Consider the following 23,220-nt stretch of genomic DNA (forward strand, 5'->3'; position numbering starts at 1 on the left):
TAGTGGTAGTTCCAGTCTTTTGTAAGCATAATCTCCTTCTGTGAACACATATTTAAGCCTTTTTTTTTAAAAAAAAAAAACAAAAAAAAAACAACTGAGTTTTAAGCTACAAAAAAGATCAGTAGCTAACTTTATAAATATACAGCAGTTGCAAAAGTCTCACACCACCTGCCTCTTTGGTAGATCAGCCATGTGTTGTCTCTTTTCACATCAGATCTTATCTGTGACGTATGCCAAGACTTCATTTGAAGGGCAAAGCCTGGGTATCGATTGAAGGGTTTGTCTTAGAAGTAAACGAGCCAGCCAGTCCGCAACCTCATACTGTATGTGGTACTGGCGCTTTATTTAGAAGGAACAGAACAACAATTTATTTACAAACCGGATTCCAAAAAAGTTGGGACACTAAACAAATTGTGAATAAAAACTGAATGCAATGATGTGGAGATGGCAAATGTCCATATTTTATTTGTAATAGAACGTAGATGACAGATCAAACGTTTAATCCGAGTAAATGTATCATTTTAAAGGAAAAATATGTTGATTCAAAATTTCACGGTGTCAACAAATCCCAAAAAAGTTGGGACAAGTAGTAATAAGAGGCTGGAAAAAGTAAATTTGAGCATAACGAAGAGCTGGAAGACCAATAAACACTAATTAGGTCAATTGGCAACATGATTGGGTATAAAAAGAGCTTCTCAGAGTGGCAGTGTCTCTCAGAAGCCAAGATGGGTAGAGGATCACCAATTCCCACAATGTTGCGCAGAAAGATAGTGGAGCAATATCAGAAAGGTGTTACCCAGCGAAAAATTGCAAAGACTTTGCATTTATCATCATCAACTGTGCATAACATCATCCAAAGATTCAGAGAATCTGGAACAATCTCTGTGCGTAAGGGTCAAGGCCGTAAAACCATACTGGATGCCCGTGATCTCCGGGCCCTTAAACGACACTGCACCACAAACAGGAATGCTACTGTAAAAGAAATCACAGAATGGGCTCAGGAATACTTCCAGAAACCATTGTCAGTGAACACAATCCACCGCGCCATCTGCCGTTGCCAGCTGAAACTCTACAGTGCAAAGAAGAAGCCATTTCTAAGCAAGATCCACAAGCTCAGGCGCTGTCACTGGGCCAGGGATCATTTAAAATGGAGTGTGGCAAAATGGAAGACTGTTCTGTGGTCAGACGAGTCACGATTCAAGTTCTTTTGGAAATCTGGGACGCCATGTCATCCGGACCAAAGAGGACAAGGACAACCCAAGTTGTTATCAACGCTCAGTTCAGAAGCCTGCATCTCTGATAGTATGGGGTTGCATGAGTGCGTGTGGCATGGGCAGCTTGCATGTCTGGAAAGGCACCATCAATGCAGAAAAATATATTCAGGTTCTAGAACAACATATGCTCCCATCCAGACGTCATCTCTTTCAGGGAAGACCCTGCATTTTTCAACAAGATAATGCCAGACCACATTCTGCATCAATCACAACATCATGGCTGCGTAGGAGAAGGATCCGGGTACTGAAATGGCCAGTCTGCAGTCCAGATCTTTCACCTATAGAGAACATTTGGCGCATCGTAAAGAGGAAGGTGCGACAAAGAAGGCCCAAGACGATTGAACAGTTAGAGGCCTGTATTAGACAAGAATGGGAGAGCATTCCTATTTCTAAACTTGAGAAACTGGTCTCCTCGGTCCCCAGACGTCTGTTGAGTGTTGTAAGAAGAAGGGGAGATGCCACACAGTGGTGAAAATGGCCTTGTCCCAACTTTTTTGGGATTTGTTGACACCATGAAATTTTGAATCAACATATTTCTCCCTTAAAATGATACATTTTCTCAGTTTAAACTTTTGTTCTGTGATTTATGTTCTATTCTGAATAAAATATTAGAAGTTGGCACCTCCACATCATTGCATTCAGTTTTTATTCACGATTTGTATAGTGTCCCAACTTTTTTGGAATCCGGTTTGTATATAGCACATTTTCATGCAATAATGTAGCTCAATGTTTTTTACAAGATAATAAATAAAGAGAGTTACAAGAAAAGAAAAACAGAAAAAAAAACAAGAAGAAAAGGAACGCAAAACAGATATAAAGACTACTGCCATCACAGCAACATTACAAGTGTCAAATCTGCAGTGAAAATATATACAGTATGTGAAAGCAGTGCTGCCATAACACCCTATAAAATGTTAATTAAATATGATAAAGATTAAACTGAACACTAGAATTGGAGGCAAATTGGGCAGAAGCTCCCAACAGAAGGAGAAGAATATTAAAGCCTCAGGATGGCATTAAATGTGTGTGCTTTAAGAGGACATTTTCCTTTTCCATCACATAAGTTTATATTCATTATTGGAGTATGTCTGGAACCACCTCAATAACTTTTTGGTTGGCTGAGGAGATGCAGATTGTCCAAAAATCAATCTTATAGGTAAACAGTACAGTGTAATGAAGACCAACATAGTGTTTATGACAGTAGGCAAAAGCAAAAAAAATAAAAAATAAAATAATAATAATAAGCAAAACAAGCCCTACAAGAGTCTGGTGTTTTTAAGATGCTCTCCAAAGGTGGGGAAAAAAAGTCTCCAGAAAAAATCTTGTGTGTGTAAGAACTTCAGCCAGGGAGTACACTTCATTCACAAATGTGTCCATTTATTATAATAAAATTATTTTTTCTGCATTCATTGACATACAGTATGTGTATGTTACATATGATCTTAAGATAAATGGGACACAGCAAGTTTCAATCCAAACTTAGTTGCCTGTATTTCACTTCATTTTTAATTCTAAAGAAGGCTGTATTCTCTTCTTGGTCAGTTCTCAAAAGCTGTTCTATACTGCATCTGGTAGTGGCCATTGACACGTCAATGTGTAAAATAAAAACAGGTCTCTCCTTGGCACTTCCATTTGTACCATTACTTTGATCTCGTACAGAGAATGCACATAAGCAGGCCTGTCTGAAAACCAGAGACACTGGTTCGCTGTAGACATGAGCTGAGCTCCCAGGAGGTCGGTCGCTAAAGGATTTTCAGGACACGTCTTTAGGGGTTGAAATTCTCAGATCCCGTCCATCCCTTATTGTAATCTTGTATCCTGTTTGGAGACCAATGCATTGGTCAGTGTCTGCCTAAGTCTAGTGCTCATGCATACCTGGGACTACCTAATGTTTAATCTTTATGAACCATTCCAAACTGACTACTGTTATGTGACAAAGACTGGCAAATGACTATAGGCCTGTGTCTTCTTTCATTTGTACCCAGCATTTTGAACACTTTTTAAAGGCATTTAAAGAAGGATTTAAACAATTAAAAAGTACACGATGACATTTAAGATAATAATTTAAAAAAGGTGAAATGGTTAAATTTTACCTATTATAATTATGCACAGTACACACTTAAAAATGCAACGGCAAAAAAATGCCATTTATTTCAGAGCAAACAAAAATTGATTTAAAGTAATTTATTTTGCTTTTACAAGAAATCAGCTCTTAATCTTGAAAAACTCCAATGCATCTACAACTTATCGTTTCACAAAACAGTCTTAGGAACCTCAATGAAAGAACATACAATATAAAATGTGTCTGTTCTGAATTTACAAATGAGAAAAAAAAAAAGGTTTCCCCCATAAGGCACTGTGTTTTTCCTAACCTTCATGTTCAGTTGATTCAGATGTACTGTGCGCACAACACTGCAGTACTATGACACTGCCCAGTTCCCTTTAACAGAAGCAAGGAGTAATTTCCAGTGTTTCCTTCTGTGCAGCCTTAATTGATTCTCTCCAAACTGAAGAGACTTAACTTTGGACACATATGTAGACTTACAAAACAACCAATCAATGGGCAATGTTATATCATAACAATCTTACATTATTTCTTACAATATACAGAAAACATTTATGTTAACGGTTTAAGAGATTGGAAAACAATGACTTTCCCACCAGAATTTCTGAAAGCCCACTATCAACATAAAATGCCCATTAGTACAAGCGTATTTTATTTTGGATGTCTTCAAGAAAAATACACTATCTCTTATCAAGCAGACTCACAAATGTCAACTGTTCAGAGAGGCAGGCAAATATATTTTTTAAAGCATATATGTATAACACTGGCTTTAATAAAATATTACCCCCCCTCCACCCAAAAAAAAAAACCAAAACATACATTTCCAAGACTGACTCTTAAGAAATGCAGATATATTAGGAGAATTACAGAAAGGCTTTGGCCAAAAATTTTATTCCCAACATCATCTGCTTGGAAAATTGATACAAAAAGTGCACAGTTCAGACATTATGAATTATGTCTAAATATTATGAATAATGATTCATCATCATAAAGCAGGAGGTTTTCAGAACATACCAGAGATGTTTTTCTGAAAGTCTTAAATTTCAAACAATAACATATCTTATCATATGGACCAAAAAATGCAAGGCCACTACAGAAAGTGAAAAAAATGCCAAGAAACTGATTGAACAGGCTTTCATTACTTTCATGAGTTATTGTTTTTAAGTTAACAAAAATATGCATACCACGTTCCAAACCCCCTAACATCATACATGTGTGTACATATATAATGGGCAATATATATATATATATATATACACACACACACACAAGAAATTGTTTATTTAGTGGGACATATCCAAATCAAAAAGCTGGTACCTTCATTATTACAGTACATATACATTGCAGCTGTCTCTCAATAAAGCAATTTTGTACCATAGTTCATAATATGTCCATTTTACAAAAAGGAGGCACTTGGTCCAATTTGATTTAGCAAAAAATAACAATAAACACTCCTTCATAAGTATAAAATTGATAAACATCTTTTCCGTTATTCACAGCATTCAACTTTGCAATGGTTATTTATAACAATTTTTAAAAAACGACATCAACATTTTGAATTTGTAAACTATACCAATACAAAAGAAAATAAAAACTGTACCTAACATTGGCTTACAGATGGAATGTCACAAAAGACAACCTGGTTTAACAACAGCAAATGTTCCTTATTTCCAGGAAACAAACTTAATTTCTGAAATGTTTAACACACAACCATTTGGAATAATTACAGTAAGTTACAGTGATGTTCAGCCAACAGAGCAACACTACATGTAAAACAGTGCAGAGAGCAAGGCTGTCTTGGTCGCTACACCACGCACCTTAGTTACCTAACTTTGATCAAAAATCTAATTATTTGTCAACTGTGAAATGGTATGTACTTAATGCCATTTAAAGTTCAAAGCACTGTATCTCTTAAAAATGAATTACTGATGAGTGACATGAGACTTAAAAATGTAAATTGTCAAATTAAAAAAAAAAAACACGCAAAAAATAAAATTCTTCGAAAACAAATACGTAAGTCTTGGCCCTGTGGAGGCCCGATGGTATTATTTTGATTTAGGAGAAGAGACAGGAGTGTGAATTTCTATAATGATACAAATGATCATAAAAGGGTATAAACCTAGCAGCAGGATTGCAAAGATATTGTACTTTAGGTGATTTCAGCTGATGTAATTGAGCAAGTTATAATATTTTGCACTGATTTTAAGGCAGGGTAAACTTGCCAAAATATGTCAATTCAGGACAACAAAAAGAATGAATGAAAGTAAATAAAATTAAAATGGGAAGAAAAGGAAAGTAAATACAAAGGTTTACGCAAATCATCTTTAAAATGGTAAATAATGGAGGAATGAAACAATTAAATAAAATACATTGAAAATATGTAACTTAAATCAAAAGATTAAAAACTTAAACATAGGGTAATAATGATATGTAGTATCTGTTATGGAGTATTATTCCATTGGTCTATTCAACCGAATTAAAAAACAAAAAAGTCTATCATGAAATGTTGCAGATAATCTATTTGGCCTTTTTTCCATAAAGATTGTAATATTCTCTGAAGCCTGGGTAATTCCTTCATAATGCAGCTACAATAAAACTGAAATGTATACATTTTGCCATATAAGAAAAAATAAATGTTAATAGTGCTTACAAACTCCATATAAATAATATATGGAGATCAGAGAATTCTCAGTTTTCCACAGGTCATGATTCTGTGTTTCATAAAGTGCAGAGGGAGGAGGGGACTATGCAAGTTTTACTTGGCTTTACATTAGAAGCATCTCATAAATAATATTCAAAAATTATCCTTCCTAGTTTTCCAAATTATTTTTGATTCAAAAGTTCAAACATCACTACCAGTGCATTTTTATAATTTTACAAAAAAAATGACAAAGAGGAATTTAAATACACAGGATCTTCTCTGATCTGCATATAACATAGTGCCACATTTTGGAATTTCCCACAATTTATGTCAGCTGGCCACCACTCTCTTGCTGTGTTTTTGGCACAAAAACTGGGAGGCTCCTCAGACTTTGGTGCACAATATGCAGTCCTTCTGTGCTCTGTGCAGTTAAAAGCTGTCCACAGGATTAAATAGCACTTAAAATGACACAGGTTTTACAAGATCAGTGAACACGGAAGGATAGGCTCATTACCACCGACCGCTGACACTGGCAATGTCCGAGTGAAACTGTCGGGGCAAACGTCCACTTGCTCCACCATCTAAAAAGGATGACCGAATGTTTGGAGGGTCAAAAAGTTTCCTTCTGTTCTTATTCAGTTCTGAAAACACAAAAATAGAGACATACTGATTATGGTAGCACATATACCTCCTTTATTCAACTCAGTCAGGCTTAGCCAGTTGTAATTAACACAACGGAGAAACTGAACAGGAAATTGGTCTAATTTCATATCATTGGTTTATTGTATTAGGAACGTGTTCATATTTTACCTACTTCTCCATGGGTACTGTTTAACATAATTCCCTGGGTTTACTCTTTTAGAACTGTTTAAGATTATATTCTAGGCTTATAGTATTTGGACTGTATTCCCAATAGATATCTCTATTTTAATCCTTCTACACCGCTGCTGGGGGGGCTTGTTTTGTTTTGGACGTGCCAATGCCTTTAGGCATGTCAAAGGGCTGGGACTTTGTGAAGTGTGGTCTATCCTCATGTGAATAGGCAAAATGGAGATGGGAGAAAGAGAGCAAGCTATTTATCTATCCTTTTGACCCCCACAATTGTAAGTGCCAACACAATAATCGGCTTCCTAGCCATAACTCCTGGCAGAATTTGAAATTAAGGTTAAAACTTTATGTAATACCTTAATTTAAGATTATAAAATGTCAACAAAAGTTCAGAAGCAATGTCTCTACGACCAAACAGTGAACTTTGTGAGTTGGAATGTCAATGGTCTCAATCACAAATTAAAGAGAAACAAAGTATTCTCTCACCTAACAGGTCTAAACGGCAAGATCGTATTTTTACAGGAGACTCATTTATTAAGCAAGGATCAGTTTCACTTGGAAAGAGAATGGACTGACGAAATATTCCACTCCAGCTATACAAAGAAAACAAGAGGTGTGGGAGTCTTAATATATAGAACAATTTCATTTGTAGTATTAGATGTAGTATCTGATATCTGAAAGGTGATATGTGATCCCTATGGGTAATTTATTTAATTGTAAAGTGATTTTGATAAATATCCATGCACCCAATGTGGATGATAGAGACTTTATCCAAAATGTATTTGCATTCATTCCAAATGTGAACACTCATTAAATACAGTATATAAAAATGGCTGGAGACTTTATAACTGTGTTTTAAATCCACACCTGGATACATCTTCAGCCACAGAGGTAATAACATCTAACACTGCAAAAACAATTTCACATTTTGCAGTTGATCATAACTTAGACTATTGGAGATTTTCAAACTTAGGAGCATATTCCTTCCTCTCACCTGTACATCATTGTTATTCAAGAATTGATTATTTCTTTAAAAATCACAATTTTTTGCCCATAATCAAATCTTGCAAGAATAACGCTATTTTAATCTTTGACCATTCCCCTCTGATCACTGAGCTCAAATCACTAAGCATATATTCATATTCATCTTGCAGGTGGGCCCCTGTTATTTGCTGACAAGAATTGTACACAATTATAGAACAGCAACAGCAGAATTTCAAATAATACCTGGACTCAAAATTAATTTGAATAAAATTGTGCTTTTTCCAGTGAACTCTCTAACACACAACATTAGATTGGACATCTTCCCTTTTTACCATTGCAGATCATCTATACTAATAAAAGGCAAAGTCCTCACTGACTCACTAATAATTCTCCAACTTCCCGTGTAGGTAGAAGGCTGAAATTTGGCAGGCTCATTCCTTACAGCTTACTTACAAAAGTTAGGCAGGTTTCATTTCGAAATTCTACGCGTAACGGTCATAACTGGAACCTACTTATGTAAATATATACTGGCCATAGCCTGCAGCTCGGTTGCCGTGTGAGGCGGAGTTGCGTCCCTCATCGTCACGTCTCCCACGTAATTGAGTGCCTGCCCATATAAGGCTGTCCGTCAGCAGCAATCCAATAGAAACACTCTGCCGCTGTGCGGCTCACGTGAGCTGACTGTGAACGCAGTATGCAGACAAAAAGCAACAGCTCCAAAGAGCACTGAACAAAAAATTTGTTACACAATTGAGAAGGCAGCAAAAGAATATGAAGCGAGTGACACATACAAGCATATTCATAAGTGCAGCTACTGTGGAAACAAAGCACGGTGTAAACCGTAAGTTTAAATTAAGTTTATAGACACGCTCATGCTGCTGTTTGTCATGCCTACGACGAATACGATATTTGCGAGATACAAGTTTAATGAGAAGACACGAGGTATAAACGAGACTTTGGATCACTTTGTAACGGAGTTAAAATTGCTGTAGCGAGAAACGTTTAAGTGCCGGGTCTTAGCTAACATTAAATAAAGCCGTGGACATCGCAAGATCACACAAGAGAGCAGCTCACGTGAACTGACTGTGAACGCAATACGAGTGATCACTTCGATGAATGAAACCTGTTCAAAAAACGCATTAAACAATTGAAAAGGCAGCAAAAGAATATGAAGCGAGTGACGCATACAATTATATTCATGAGTGCAGCTACTTCGTAAACAAAGCACAGTGTAAACCTAAAATTTAAATTAAGTTCATAGACAGACTGCCACTGCCATTTGTCATGCCCACGACGAATACGATATTCGCGAGATACAAGTTTAATGAGAAGACGCAGAGTTTAAACGACACTTTTGATCACTTTGTAACAGAGTTAAAATTGCTGTAACGGAGTTTAAATTGCTGGTATGCCAGGTCTGAGCTAACATTAAATAAAGCCGTGGACATCGCGAGATCGCACGAGATAACACAAGCACATCTGAGAAGCTTCGATGCATGTACTCCGAGCGACTGACGTGAACTCACTTTGTAGGACTGGGAAAGATTAGATTAAGTTCATAGACATGCTACCACTAAATATTCGCAGGCAAATCCACAACTTAATACCGGGAATGCTTGTTAAACATCTTAGATTCACGAGTACCGATTTGGGTAGTGAACACTTTGATGAATGAAACCTGTTATCTTTGCCACGGTTGACAAACACGGAATATAACTTGAACACAACACATCCTCTAAATACGAACCTGATTGAAAGAAATAATGATAATCAAATCCTTGATGACTGCAACACTCATAACAGTGACAAAACTATATATATATATATATATATATATATATATATATATATATATATATATACTGTATATACGTAGATATGTATATGTATATATATATATGTGTGTGTATATATGTGTATGTGTGTATATGTATGTGCGTATATATGTATATATGTATATATATGTTTATATGTGTGTGTCTGTATATATATGTGTGTCTATAGATAATGTCTTTGCATCCAATGACCAATCACACTCTAAATTTAGCTTCCCATCAACACAAATTTCCCACTACAGTGGAACCTCTAGATACGATCACCTCTGTATACGAGAAATTCAAGATAAAAGGAAAGTATGAGCGAAAAATTCGGATCTAAATACGAGCATTGGCTCGCGTAACGAGCCACGAGCCAGGGTGTGGTTATGTGTGATGTGTTTCCCAATCCGCCTCGACTCGGGGATTCACCCAAGCTGACGCTGCCACGTAAATTAAAGCTTGCATATTGTAATCTTTTTAGTTAGCCAATAAAAGGTGTCATTTTGCTTGGCTTTTCTCTACCCTCAAGAGGAGATAGAGAGAGGCGCGCGAGCGAGCGAGCAAAGGAGATAAGGAGAGAGAGAGAGAGAAAGGCACGCGAGCGAGCAAGAGAGATAAGGAGAGGGAGACGCACGAGAGAAAAGAACCATCAGCTCAGTTATGATCATATGACGCTCAGCAGACAAAGTGTATCCACACTTATCAGTGTTATTTGTTAGGAAAATTGATTTTTATGTTGATATTTTTGGGGGTGCGGAACTGATTAACTGGATTTCCATTATTTTCAATGGGGAAGTTTTGTTCTAGATACAAGAAATTCGCTATACAAGCTCAGTGCTGGAACGAATTAAACTCGTATCTAGAGGTTCCACTGTATTTCTAAATTAGAAACTTTGCTAAACGAAATCTCCCCAATTTTCCATACCACCCACCTATTTTTATCCTAGAAGAAATATTGATCAGTCCTGAAGACTCAGACAGCATTTCCATAATATATAAAAACATTTTAAAGTCCCTTCCTTTCAAAGATCCCAGAGTACAGTGGGAAAAGGATCTGTTACTCAACAATTCAGAAAAGGAGTGGAAAACAGCCATGTACAGAATTCACTCTAGCTCTATATATATCGAACACATCTATCTCATTTAAAATTGTCCAAAATGTTCTTGGCAAGGTCCAACTTACGCAAACTACAATCGAGCTCCAGCCTCACTGGGCCACATCTTTTGGGCATGTACCAAATTAACATTATTCTGGACCAAAATCTTTAAATGCCTAGCAGACAGCCTTGGTGTCACAATCACTCCTAATCCATTAATAGCTGTGTTTGGTATACTCCCTGATGGGCTTAAAGTGGAGAAGGACAAACTGTAGTTGCCTTTACTTCAACACTAGCATGTAGACTTATCTTGCTCAACTAGAAGAATCCTAGCCCACCTCTTTTAAGTCAGTTGGATAACTGACATTCTATACTATCTGAAATCTAAAAACCTTTTTCATCAAACTTTTTTTATAACTTGGCAGGATCTAATCAACATCATTTTGAAATAAGAATTTATATTGGTGAAAAGGATTCTCTTCCCTCTTTTCTACTCTCAAAGTTTTAATCGTTCTGTTGCCCTTCATCTCTTTCTCTTGGGTGGGGTTTGAACTGATTTAGTTTTGTTACGTGTGACTTGGTTGTATGGAATGTTAGTTTTAATAAATTCAATAAAAAAAGGATATAGGTTTGTTGTAGCTCAGTCTTATCCTGCAGTACTTAAGACTACTATTTCTAGCTGATTTGAGAATTTGACTGTTTTGCACAGCGACAGTTCCTAATACTTTTTTAAAAGCACATGCATAATTTCATACTTGTCATTTTAAGCTGATGAAGTGATCCAACCATGCGGTGTTGTTTAAACCAGAAACATTTTTGCTGACCTATCAACAAAATGATCCTCATTAGTGCATTTAAGCTCTTTGTTTACTTTGTCCAAAATGGATATACTAAAAAGCACAACAGCAACTGGACATCCTGAAATTGCTATTCAGTTACTCAAAGCTTCTCAAGTAGATTTCTGAACTTAAAAAACACAGCAGCAACTGACCATATTCATTTAATTCTGTATAGTAAATCACATTTGAATTCAAGATTTTACATTCAGATTTACTTAAAAACATGTGAAACATGTCATTGATTAAAGAAAAAAAAGAAACTCCTCTTTACTGGTTGCTACAACCAATATGCATTTAAATAGATGACAGTGAATGTCTTATTGACTCAATTACAAATTACCACTGTCTTTAAAGGTTACTTTATTTATTATTGCCAATATTAATAGTATGACAAAATTAACACCATCTCTTATGCACTATGTACAATTTGTCAAATTGAAAATAGAGAATTGGATTTAAACATGAGAAAAAAGTTGTCATCACACCTTCAGCAGCCTAGATTCCCAATCAATCATTTGGAGTTTGCATATTTCCCTCATACACAATCTTGGAAGAAAAAAACTGTGCATTTCAATTACATCCCAAAGACAGAGACATTAATTTAACTGGCAATGCTAAACTGGACCTGTAATGAGTTTGTATTCACGAGTTACATATGCATGTCAGAGAATATTATTATGATATATTTTCTTTGTTTACGGTAAATCTTTTGAGTTTTCAACTAACAAAGTATTATAAAAATTACCTTATCACATAAGTAAGACATACAATATTAAATGAGGCTGACAGGAATATTTTTCTTTTCACACTTGCAATCCACCACTCCCAAATCCTCTATAAATTAGAAATGGGTGTGCAGAAAGGAAAGGTGTAAGATCTTATGTCAATGACTGCTTTGGCATTTGAAAATGGAAGACTTTTAACATTTGTTGAGAGCTAGCATACATAAGTATCAAGTCAGTGTGATGAAATCATCAACAGTACTGAATGATGGAATCAGTGAGGCTCTGAGGATGGGCCAAGTACAAATTTTAAATATGGGAATTGAATTTACTTAATGCATCAAATTATTTCAACATCAGCCCTTCCCTGGAATTTCAAGTACCAGTGTATGCTTATCGTCATGTTCTAAAATAGTAAGAAGAACGTAATGCAGGGCTCCTGGAATAGCTGTTTTAACTAGAACATGAACTAAAACATCACTCTATTGAATTCTAGCTGTAATAAAGTTATATTTGTATGATGTTAGCCATTTTTAGTACTTTTTTCTTTTGTTTCATTTAGTGTCTGACCCGTCTGGGAGCTTAAAGTTTTAAAATACCAGATGCCTAAAAGTCAAATCCCAACAATTCCTTTGAACAACTTTTTTTTTGCCCTGCGCTGGTATGTTACATCATGTATTCACCTCACAGGTATTACTGGAAGACATTATGCATGAGTTTAAATATTCTAATTCTATAATGTGCTGACTGGCTGGCTGGGTCTTGAAACCCGAAAAATTGATCATAAAATCAGACCCTTATCAGACTTATACGCCCGTCAAAAATACACCTACATCTTTTTTTTTATAATATCTTCTTGCTTTATCCAATCTTGCATCAGTTTCTCAGATGCATCGAATTTTGTTGCAGCAGGGTAGTTACCAATTTCTTTCGCCACTTCAACAAGTTATTTTAAAACAAGCTTCATATTTTCTTCTGAACTATCGCTCCATCGTAGATAAGTGATGCTCTTACAATAAAAGTGTATGAGGGTGCGAGATACAAAAAACACCAATCAGTGCAAACGTTGCTTCGCAATAGTTCGGGTATTACCATGTGGTCATGTAGGCACAATACATGGGGAAAAAAATGGCAGTGCGCTCCGTGGTTACTCTCTTAGGTGGGCGTAAGCATATCATAATCTCTTGGATCAATAGCGCGAGTTCTCCGCATTCGACTTATATGACCAACATTATAAAATACCACAAATTATACACTAAAATCAAGTCCCGACTTATCCGCAAGTATATACGGTATACATTAGAATTATAGTACAGTGTATTTTTTTAAAAACTCCTATTTCAAAATACAGAACAGAAAATACATGGAATTAGAATTTAATAAGACAAAAAAAAAACTAAAAAAATAACTGAGTATTAACTAAGAATCTAATGCCACCATAGCTTTATCACAGTTGTGTAACAAATTATTGCTCAGAGGCATTTCTTTTTTGTATTACAGAAGCTACAAACTCCATCTACTGGTGAGGCTGCCTAAAGTAATCAGGGATTCCCTCATATGTTATTTTCCACATTTTAAGCAAGTCAAAAGAATAAACAAAGTAGTACTGTAAAATGTTGATCAATTACACAAATAAAATCCTACTTAATATGGTTGCAAGTGCAACCTACAATTATGCAAACCACACAATATATTTTGTAGTCTGAATCAAGTGTATGCAAAGAAAAGGCATTGTGAATCCAGTTTGAGGCTACACTAATAAAAATTATTTAGCTTCCAATACACTAATGAAAAAAAGTTTGCAGATATCTTTTAAAAAAAAATCCAAGAAGCTTTAAAAAAATACAATTTTGCACATTCAAGCTTTTATTTCATTTTTGAACATGCACTTTATGTAAACTTCAATATATTATATAGAGCACAATAAGATAAATAAACAGCTTGCTAAAGACCACAGCTGCTTGTGCTGTAGGTACATGTGGCTAGTCGAGTAAAATGGAGGATATTTTAAACTGAATGTTTTGTCAGAACATTAAAAAAGGACAGTTGAGCATACAGAAGCAGCTGAGGATAAAGGAACACTCGGCAGAGCTGCAAACAATTGAACCTAGAAATGCCTCACTAAAAAACAATCAGCGGCTTTCTATTTAGAGAATTACTACATTACATTAGTTGGCTTATAATGACGATGTAACATGTTATTACAGCTAGTACAGAATAAGATTTACATTTTGTTGAAGACAACATTCTCTTTAGGCATTCTTTTCATTCTCCGCTATAAACACTTTAAAGAAATTACAGTTGCATAAAAAATTCTATTTAACCCATCATTAAGTAAACCATTTAACCAGGTTATTTTAATTTGGAATATCAGAATGAAAGACAATCAATTGGCAGATATAGTTTATGTTAAGGCAGATGATCAGCCTATCCCCAATTCTATCTTGTACCAATAGTTTATCCCTTTGAATACCATTTCAAATGATGACTTAATGACAAGGTGAAATTGGACTTCTTGATGCAAAGTAATACTTACATCTGTATAGGAAATAAAGTACACAATGTCAATTGCATATGAACCTAAATTCTGCTTTGGAGTAATACAGCTTGTGCATGGGCTCACAAATACCACATACACATTCAGATTCTCTCAATTAAATATCCATAAGAACAGACCATATCTGACAGAGCAAGCAGTACAATTTCTGGTCTAGGCTTTGGTCTTGTCACATTTGAACTACTGCAACTCACTGCTGGCAGGAGTAACTGGCATGTGTCATCAAGCAGCTGCAGTGGTATATCTGGTATTCAATCAGTCAAAGCAGCCACGTGTCACTTCTTTTTTCACATCACTACATTGGCTTTCTGTAGTGGAACGTTCAAATCCTTGATACTTACCTACATACTCTGTACTCAATGAATGAAGCACTTGTGGTGATGCCACCTTTAGGTGGTATCAAATCTCACTTCAGACACTTTTCATGTGTAGTTCCTAGCTGGTGGAACGAGTTGCCCACCTTCATTCAAAATGATGACTCCATCAGTGTGTTCAAGGAGAGTCTGAAGACTATCGTTTGCTGAATTTCTGCCTGATATTAGATAACAGCTTTTGTAACAAACGTGTTTGTGTTTTGAGCTTTTCACTTGTGATGATGAACTTTGTAACCTTGTCCTGTAACACTTGTTCCCAAACAGTCCCCCAGACTGATGTTTATTTGATTATGTTGACCTCTTTTGTGAGTCACTTTTGGAAAAAAGCATGTGCTAAACAAATAAATAGAAATTTAAAAATAAAATGCACAAAATTTTTTACTGTATGTCTGGCAGTGTCCTGGACTAAATTCTCCAAAAACATTCCCTGATAACTATCAAATGTACCTTTTGTTCCAATATTAAATTTTATTCATACAGCAAATCATAAAATATTAAAAATATTATTTGGACTTGAATGAGGTAGTGAGACTCTGTAGACTGGACAGAATGTAGCGGTTGTGAAACTAGATCCACTAACTTTTAATGCCAGTATTCACCAATCCCTATCCTTTCATTAAAAGCTAAAGCAGCATTTGAATTACATTCAACTAGTTATGTTCTTGGACAGACATTGTGTCTGCAGGTTTTCATTTTTTTCTTGAAGTTAAACATAGACTATTACCTTTTATTCAAATCCATAACAAATTACACACTGAGAAGCATTCAATTAATCACCATTCATGCATGTGCCCCACTGTAGACTGTGGAAAACCAAAACCAGTAAAACCAATTTAATAACAAAGTGAAAAACTATAGTCAGACAGTGTTCTAAGAAATTAAATGTCAGACCCCCAACACATACCTGAAACCTGGTAGTATAGCTATTAAAGCTGAAAGAAGTATTTATTCCTGATTCCTTAGTTTATAATGGAAGAAATAACTGATACTAAAGATAATATGGAATATCTTGTTGGAGATGAAGCCTTCATCTTAATGCAGCACACCATCATTAATGAACATCAAAAATAATTTAATTGTCTGGCCCCTTCAGACAGGGATGTTCTTTATAGTAGGAAGTAGTCAGTGAACTGGTGTGCCACCAATAGTGACATTTTTACTTTCCTCCAGCTAATTACATTGAGTGGCATCTAAAAAGTATTTGTAAAGACAGATGCTCTCCATTGTCATCATCTCAAACTAGATAATATTGAAAAGCACTGTCCAGACTGCTACTGTGATCTTAAATTTCAGGATTGGTAACATTTATCTTTTTTTTCCACCAGCTGCTGGGGCTCTTGGTAATGTCTATGATATTTATGAAAAGCATGATACTCTCCACATCATAAGACAGACCGAATTATTACTTATAAGGCTGATACTGAAAATGTAAATTCTCTACTAAAAATTAACCAATTCAAGACATTTAATAAAATATGCCATTGACAAGTAAATTTAAAGATTTACAGTGTATTCCGCATGTTTCTTAATTGTGACACAATCATCTTTGCCAGCATTTGCTGCCATATTCCACTAACACAATGTTTTCACCAATATGGTGGGGATGATACAAGCTTCTGTTACGTGACCGTGACGGTCTTATATGGCCTGAATGCCAAGAGATGTCTTGCGTAAATCAAACACTACCTGAGACCATATGAATGTCTGTCTTATACTTGAAGTATTCCTTGGATGATAAATGTACACAATGCATGTTTTTGCATCCCAGCCAAGGCTTCTTTCTGTCATGAAGACATTCTTGTCAAAGGCCATGAAAATGATTGTTTCGTTAACATTAACTGGAGCTACTAACTTCTGTAATTTTTTTCAAAGGCACAGTATTGCTGTAGCTTCCCTATGAAGTGCCTTTTCTATTTTGGTAGCCAACGGTATCTGTGCAATATTACTGAAATTTGTTTTAATTTAATTTAACTACTAGTAGTACTGGCGAGAAATGAAAGATTAATATACAGCTTTCACCTAACCCATTACTTGTTTTTCTTTGTTTAAGTGGGTATACAGAAAAACTATGTTAGGTATCAGAATAGAGTATTCTGCATGTTTATGAATTTTAAAAATAAAGAATTTTAGGATAAACGAGCAAAAAATTATTGGTCTGTGTGAAGCCAGGTTCGATTCAGTTAATTGTGCCGATCATTCACACTTACAAAAACAAATGAATTCATCTGCTATGGGGCTTTCAAACTCACTCTATTATGACTGTAATTCACCCTTTGTCTGTGAGCCTCCTGGCTGGAGTCTGTGTGGCGAATTAACAGGGTTAAGATGCTTATACATAATTGGGCTGAGAGAGCTTGTAAATGGATGGATGAATTTAAGTTTGTATGACTTTCTGGGAATCTCTCTACAGCTACTATGATTTTAAAAGTGTAGCTTACAAATAACAAACATTGTAGTTTGTTAATTAGATATTCAGAAAATTAATTAAAATATTCATTACCCAAAGGAGAAAAATTCAAACTAAATCTGTCACAATGAAAATTAAAGTATTGTATGCAGTATTTACATAAGCAAAGAGATTATCGGCCTGAGTATATGCAGTGTAGTATTACTGCTGCTGCAGTAAGATTAACACAGAAGCACAAGATCACTAGGATAGGTTAAAGAATCCAATAGTTGTGTTAAGTGAAACAGATTTTTAATGCTACTCAAAACTGCATCTTGCAGGTCTGCTTTCATTTACTGAGTTCTCTTCAGATTTCACACTTGGAAAAAAGTAAGAGTTTTTTTTCCTTGTGTGCAAATGAAACAGTGGCACACAGAATGCATAATTTCTTAAATGCCTGTGCACAGCAGAGTTTCACAGTGACAGACATACTTCAAATTTCAAAGCAAGTATATTTACTGAAGAGTATCCATGTAAATAATGCAAAGTAGAAGGCTATGTACAAATTAGTGCTTCTTAGTGCACCACTTTAAATACATTATTGTGAAACGCAATTAATTTTCTACTAAGGATTCTTACAATACATTGTTAACAGGCTGTAATTTTCTTCCCTCCCCACTGTTGCACAACTAACAAAAAAAAAACCCAAACAAACAAAAACCACAAAATTAATCTAATGTAATTATTGAAAGCAACGGAAACTACACCAGAGCCAAATAGTTCATTTTTATATAGTAGGTATCCTTTTTTCAGGGTTATTAAAGTTGTTTGGCAAAAATTTATTCCATCAAAACTAGTAGTCTTTCTTTTTGAATGTTGAGTGGGAAACTTTTTACATGCATATGTGGACATTCTCCATAAACTTCAGCTCCTTCTGTCCAGTTGTTCAAGTATGTTTGGACAACAAGCTGTCTATGTCTCACTAACATCAAATAAAAAAAAAAAAAGTGCATTGTGTTTCTTTACGTGCTATCTAGCTTTCAGTGCGTATTTTATCCACAGGCTGAACTTGATCCTGGCAGTTATTATGGGTCTAAGTTTTTTTTTTAAAGTGACTTTTTATACCGCTGTCAAATTTTATATTGCAGAATCCACTGCCTCTATTACAATCTCTATAACTTAGTGAATGTTATCAACTGTATAATCAAATAATATTTCTCATTTTAGGTCAATTTTGGCACAAAAATAAACAATAAATGTTAATACAACTGTTGTTAGTTATCAAAGGCTTTATTTAAAGTGCTTTCCCACAAAGTGTCTTTGAACAATGTCTTTAATCTAGATATTTAGGAAACACTTCAAAATCTGAATTAGCTCTTATGACAAAAAGTTGTACTGATCTCTGATACACCTGGATTTTATTATTAAATGTAATGGACTTGCATATACAAACCTGATATTGCAAGCAACATTTTTCTTCTAGCACCAAAAGTAGTAATTCCAAGTTCTTTCAGGTCTTGATCTGTCAAAGTTAAGAATGTCTGGAGATCAATCTGAAAAAAAGAAAAAGGTTGTAGTTACTTAAGGCGAGTTAAAATGGTAATAAAAGGGGAATTTGTTAATCACAGTATAAGAAGCAGGACACCAAAGTAGACAGGACTGGTTAGTCAATATTTTATTATAAACGAGTCTTAAAAATTGGTGCTGTTTCAAGGATACTACTTGGTCTTGTATAATTTATTAAACATAACTTCAATTATTCTAAATTTAGCTTGTGGGATTTCCTCTTACTTTTTAAGTGTTAACATGATGGATGAGCAAGTTCCACACACCACTGTAGCAGATATTAACAGCAGTACTGACCATGCTAACTTGACTAAACTAGTATTATTGTAATACTAAGGATGCTAATTTGCTCTGAAATAGAAATGTATTGGGAAACATAATATAGGAGGTATACAGGTTAATGAAGAAAAACAAAAATGTTTTTGTACAGGTTCTTGGCACATGTTGTCTTAAAACTTAATTTAGCACCAGTGTAGTAAAGGTATGTATATTTTACAGTAACCAGTGCAGCTTTCCCAACAGCAACTTAAAAATAATCATGAGCTAGTGCATAAAAAGTCCAAATGACAGTCATTTAAATAAGCAAAAATATTTAAATAATCAATATCACTAAGGTGTTCATGACTCAACACGCTAAAAGAATAAAGCAATTATTAATACTAATTCACATCATAATATTGTAAAGTCAAAAGAACCAAACATTACAATATAGCTACTTCGTGATCTGCAACTCTGTACTATATATTGCATTCATTTGCCATTAATCCTTAATAAGCTAATATTTTTAACCATAAAATTCCTGAGATATTTCACAATTTAGTTTTGAATTTTACTGTTACACTTAAACTAAAAACAGTACATTCATATAATCATATACTAACAAAAAAATTCTGATGCATCTCAGTAAATATAGTTACTGCTTGAGTGGTGAATAAAAGCTTATTCTTCATAAAGATATGGTAATGAGTATGGCAGTGGTAATATAGATCCTGAATCCATAACAAGTATCTTAATTACAATCTATTTGAGAAATTCCAGTCTGGCTTTCGCACTGGTCATAGTACAGAAACGGCACTAACACGGGTTGTAAATGACATTCTGATATCCTCTGATGAAGGAAATTCCACTGTAATTATGTTGTTGGACTTAAGTGCAGCATTTGACACCATTGACCATTCTATTTTACTGCACAGGCTAGAAAACGATGTTGGGCTTACAGGCCCCGTGCTCGCTTGGTTCAATTCTTATTTATCAAATCGATTCCAGTATGTACAGAAATGTGCAGACAGTACTCCATCATTATACACAGAAGTTCAATATGGTGTCCCGCAGGGCTCAGTACTGGGACCTTTACTGTTTTCACTTTACATGCTTCCACTGGGATCTCTCATTAGGAAACATAATGTTAATTTTCACTCGTATGCAGATGACACCCAGTTATACTTTTCATTTAAATCAAATGAAGTTTCTCCGATGTTGTCTTTAATTAGTTGTGTTAGTGAATTAAAGGAATGGATGAATGAGAACTACTTGTCTTTAAATACAGATAAAACAGAGATGTTAATTGTTGGAGGGAATGACGCTGATCACAGCAATATTTTGTCGTCATTTAACTCAGTTGGAATCCCAATTAATTTTACTGAATCAGCCCGCAATCTAGGAGTTATCTTTGACTCTAGCATGTCATTTAAAGCGCATATTACAAAGTCGTCCAAAACATGTTTTTCCATCTGAAAAATGTTAGGAAATTAAGGCGCTTTCTAAATAAACAGGATTGTGAGAAATTAATTCATGCATTTATCTCTAGTAGGATTGACTACTGCAATGCGGTGTTCACTGGCTGTTCAAACTGTTCTCTATACAGCCTCCAGTTAATCCAAAATGCGCTGCAAGAATTATTACAAGAACAAGAAAATATGAACACATAACCCCAGTTCTTAAATCTTTACACTGGCTCCCAGTTAAGTTCAGGGCAGATTTCAAAATCCTCCTTTTAACATATAAAGCATTAAATGGCCAAGGTCCGCTTACTTGTCTGAACTTATCATGACTTACAAACCTGAGCACATTAAGATCTCAAGATGCCGGTCTGCTTAGGATTCCAAGGATTAATAAAATAACAGTGGGAGGTCGAGCTTTTAGTTACAGGGCCCCTAAACTGTGGAATGGTCTTCCTGCTTCCATAAGAGATGCCCCTTCAGTCTCAGCCTTTAAATCCCAGCTGAAGACTCACTACTTCAGTTTAGCATATCCTGACTAGAGCTGCTGATTAACTGTACATACTGCATCTCTGTTGTTAGTCATTAGCACTATAACATAAGTAACATGATAATTATATTTGAATACTAACCCTCACCTATTCTGTTTCTTTTCTCGGTACCCAAATGTGGCCATTGGTGCCACGGCCCACCTGCCAAGTTGTTTGCCTGCCTATGGTAAAGTCATCCCTGATGGAGGATCACAGGAATCATGGGAAAGGGGTCCTTTCATCGGAGCAACGTTTCAGCCGTGGCATGGCCAAATGGGGAGGCAGCTAGATGGATGAGGTCTCCAGGACTCTAAAAATATCCAAACCTAATTATGTCATATCATCTACTGTTAAACCGTACTTCTAAAATTTTTTATTATTATGCTGTTTTAAGGAATTGTTCTGTTGTGTATATTGTATTGTATTGACCCCCTACTTTTGACACCCACTGCACGCCCAACCTACCTGGAAAGGGGTCTCTCTTTGAACTGCCTTTCCGAGGTTTCTTCCATTTTCCCTACAAGGTTTTATTGGGAGTTTTTCCTTGTCTTCTCAGAGAGTCAAGGCTGGGGGGCTGTCAAAAGGCAGGGCCTGTTAAAGTCCATTGCGGCACTTCCTGTGTGATTTTGGGCTATACAAAAATAAACTGTATTGTATTGTATTGTATAATGACAGTTTACTTTAAGGCATTGTTAAATTTCACCTATTATATTTGTGCTAAACTAAATGCAAGAACTAAATAGAGTTAAAAACAAGAAACAATGCTTCTTAGTTGTTTAACACACACTATTTCCAACAGTGTGCTTACTACACAGCACAAGTAGGTTTCACCCATAGGCTAAGATTTTAAATGCTTCCAAACTGCATTTAACTTTTACATGTAAGTTCAGTATACAAAACTGTACTCAGTCTCTTTAGTATGAGTTTTAAAATCTGGATGTCAAATAAAATAATAATAATAATAATAATGTGTTGTACAGCATTATGCAAGCCTTGATAACGTATTACTAAGGCCTGGAAAAGTTAACACATTCAATTTTATGGTTAATGTGGGCTGTTTAATGCATTGAAAAATACTGTCGCATCCTGGGCCAGCAATGAGTTGATTGCGTCAGGCAGTGTTTTTAAACATTACAAAACAATAAAGTGTGAACCTAAAGTATTATATATACATCCAGTACTGTACTTATATACTACCTTTAAAAATTTTGTGAAACTTTTATTTAAAAGTTTCAAATTACATGTTTCACAATGCCTTGCCACATGTCAGGACATGGTACTACTGTAGTATTCATTTCCTTGCTTTATACATACCAACATTGGTGTAACGGATAGGGGAAGAGGGGGTTTATGGTAGTCCTGGAGCAATACTAAAGAAAAGTAGCAACGGTAAAAATTATGCTCTCTTTTCCATGTAATGTTTCTGTAAGCTTACAGTGCTGACAGCCCTAATAGAATGACAAAATTATATAAAACATAAGTGTAATGATTATCCCTACCCATTATTCCAGTTTTCAGTATCGTCATTAATTTAAGAACACAACATAATCACCCAAATAAAACATGGTGTCAATTTTTAAGAGCGATAGCCATAACTTTTTTAGCGTGCCAGGAGCAAAGGTGTAGGTTCAGTAGTGTTTTCCAGCTGTTTTTCTGTCTTGTCACACTTTTTGTAACCCTAAAAATTTCAAGGCACATCACAATTCTACTAACGAAAAAAGCATTAAATCTATACACTTGCCAAACTGTCCAAAGCTGAGGGACTTTCAGAGATGCTGCCAAAAAAAAAAAAAAATCAGCTTGGAGGTTGGCATTCATAGAC

The 23,220-nt window shown here is 35.3% G+C and overlaps 1 protein-coding gene across 1 annotated transcript in view; it reads right to left on the minus strand.

Annotated features, from left to right (window-relative positions):
• Positions 1–3,443: 3,443 nt before the first annotated feature.
• Positions 3,444–23,220, minus strand: part of bicc1b (BicC family RNA binding protein 1b) — a 394,885-nt gene continuing 375,108 nt past the window's right edge. Inside the window, exons 20-21 of the mRNA XM_039771563.1 lie at positions 19,038–19,137; positions 3,444–6,621 (exon numbers count right to left, since the gene is read on the minus strand). Coding sequence (XP_039627497.1) covers positions 6,491–6,621; positions 19,038–19,137 — 231 coding nt within the window. The 3' untranslated portion in view covers positions 3,444–6,490. The remainder of the gene's footprint in view (positions 6,622–19,037; positions 19,138–23,220) is intronic.

This window comes from Polypterus senegalus, chromosome 1 (genome assembly GCF_016835505.1).
Source record: "Polypterus senegalus isolate Bchr_013 chromosome 1, ASM1683550v1, whole genome shotgun sequence".
In the NCBI taxonomy this organism is placed as follows: domain Eukaryota; kingdom Metazoa; phylum Chordata; class Cladistia; order Polypteriformes; family Polypteridae; genus Polypterus; species Polypterus senegalus.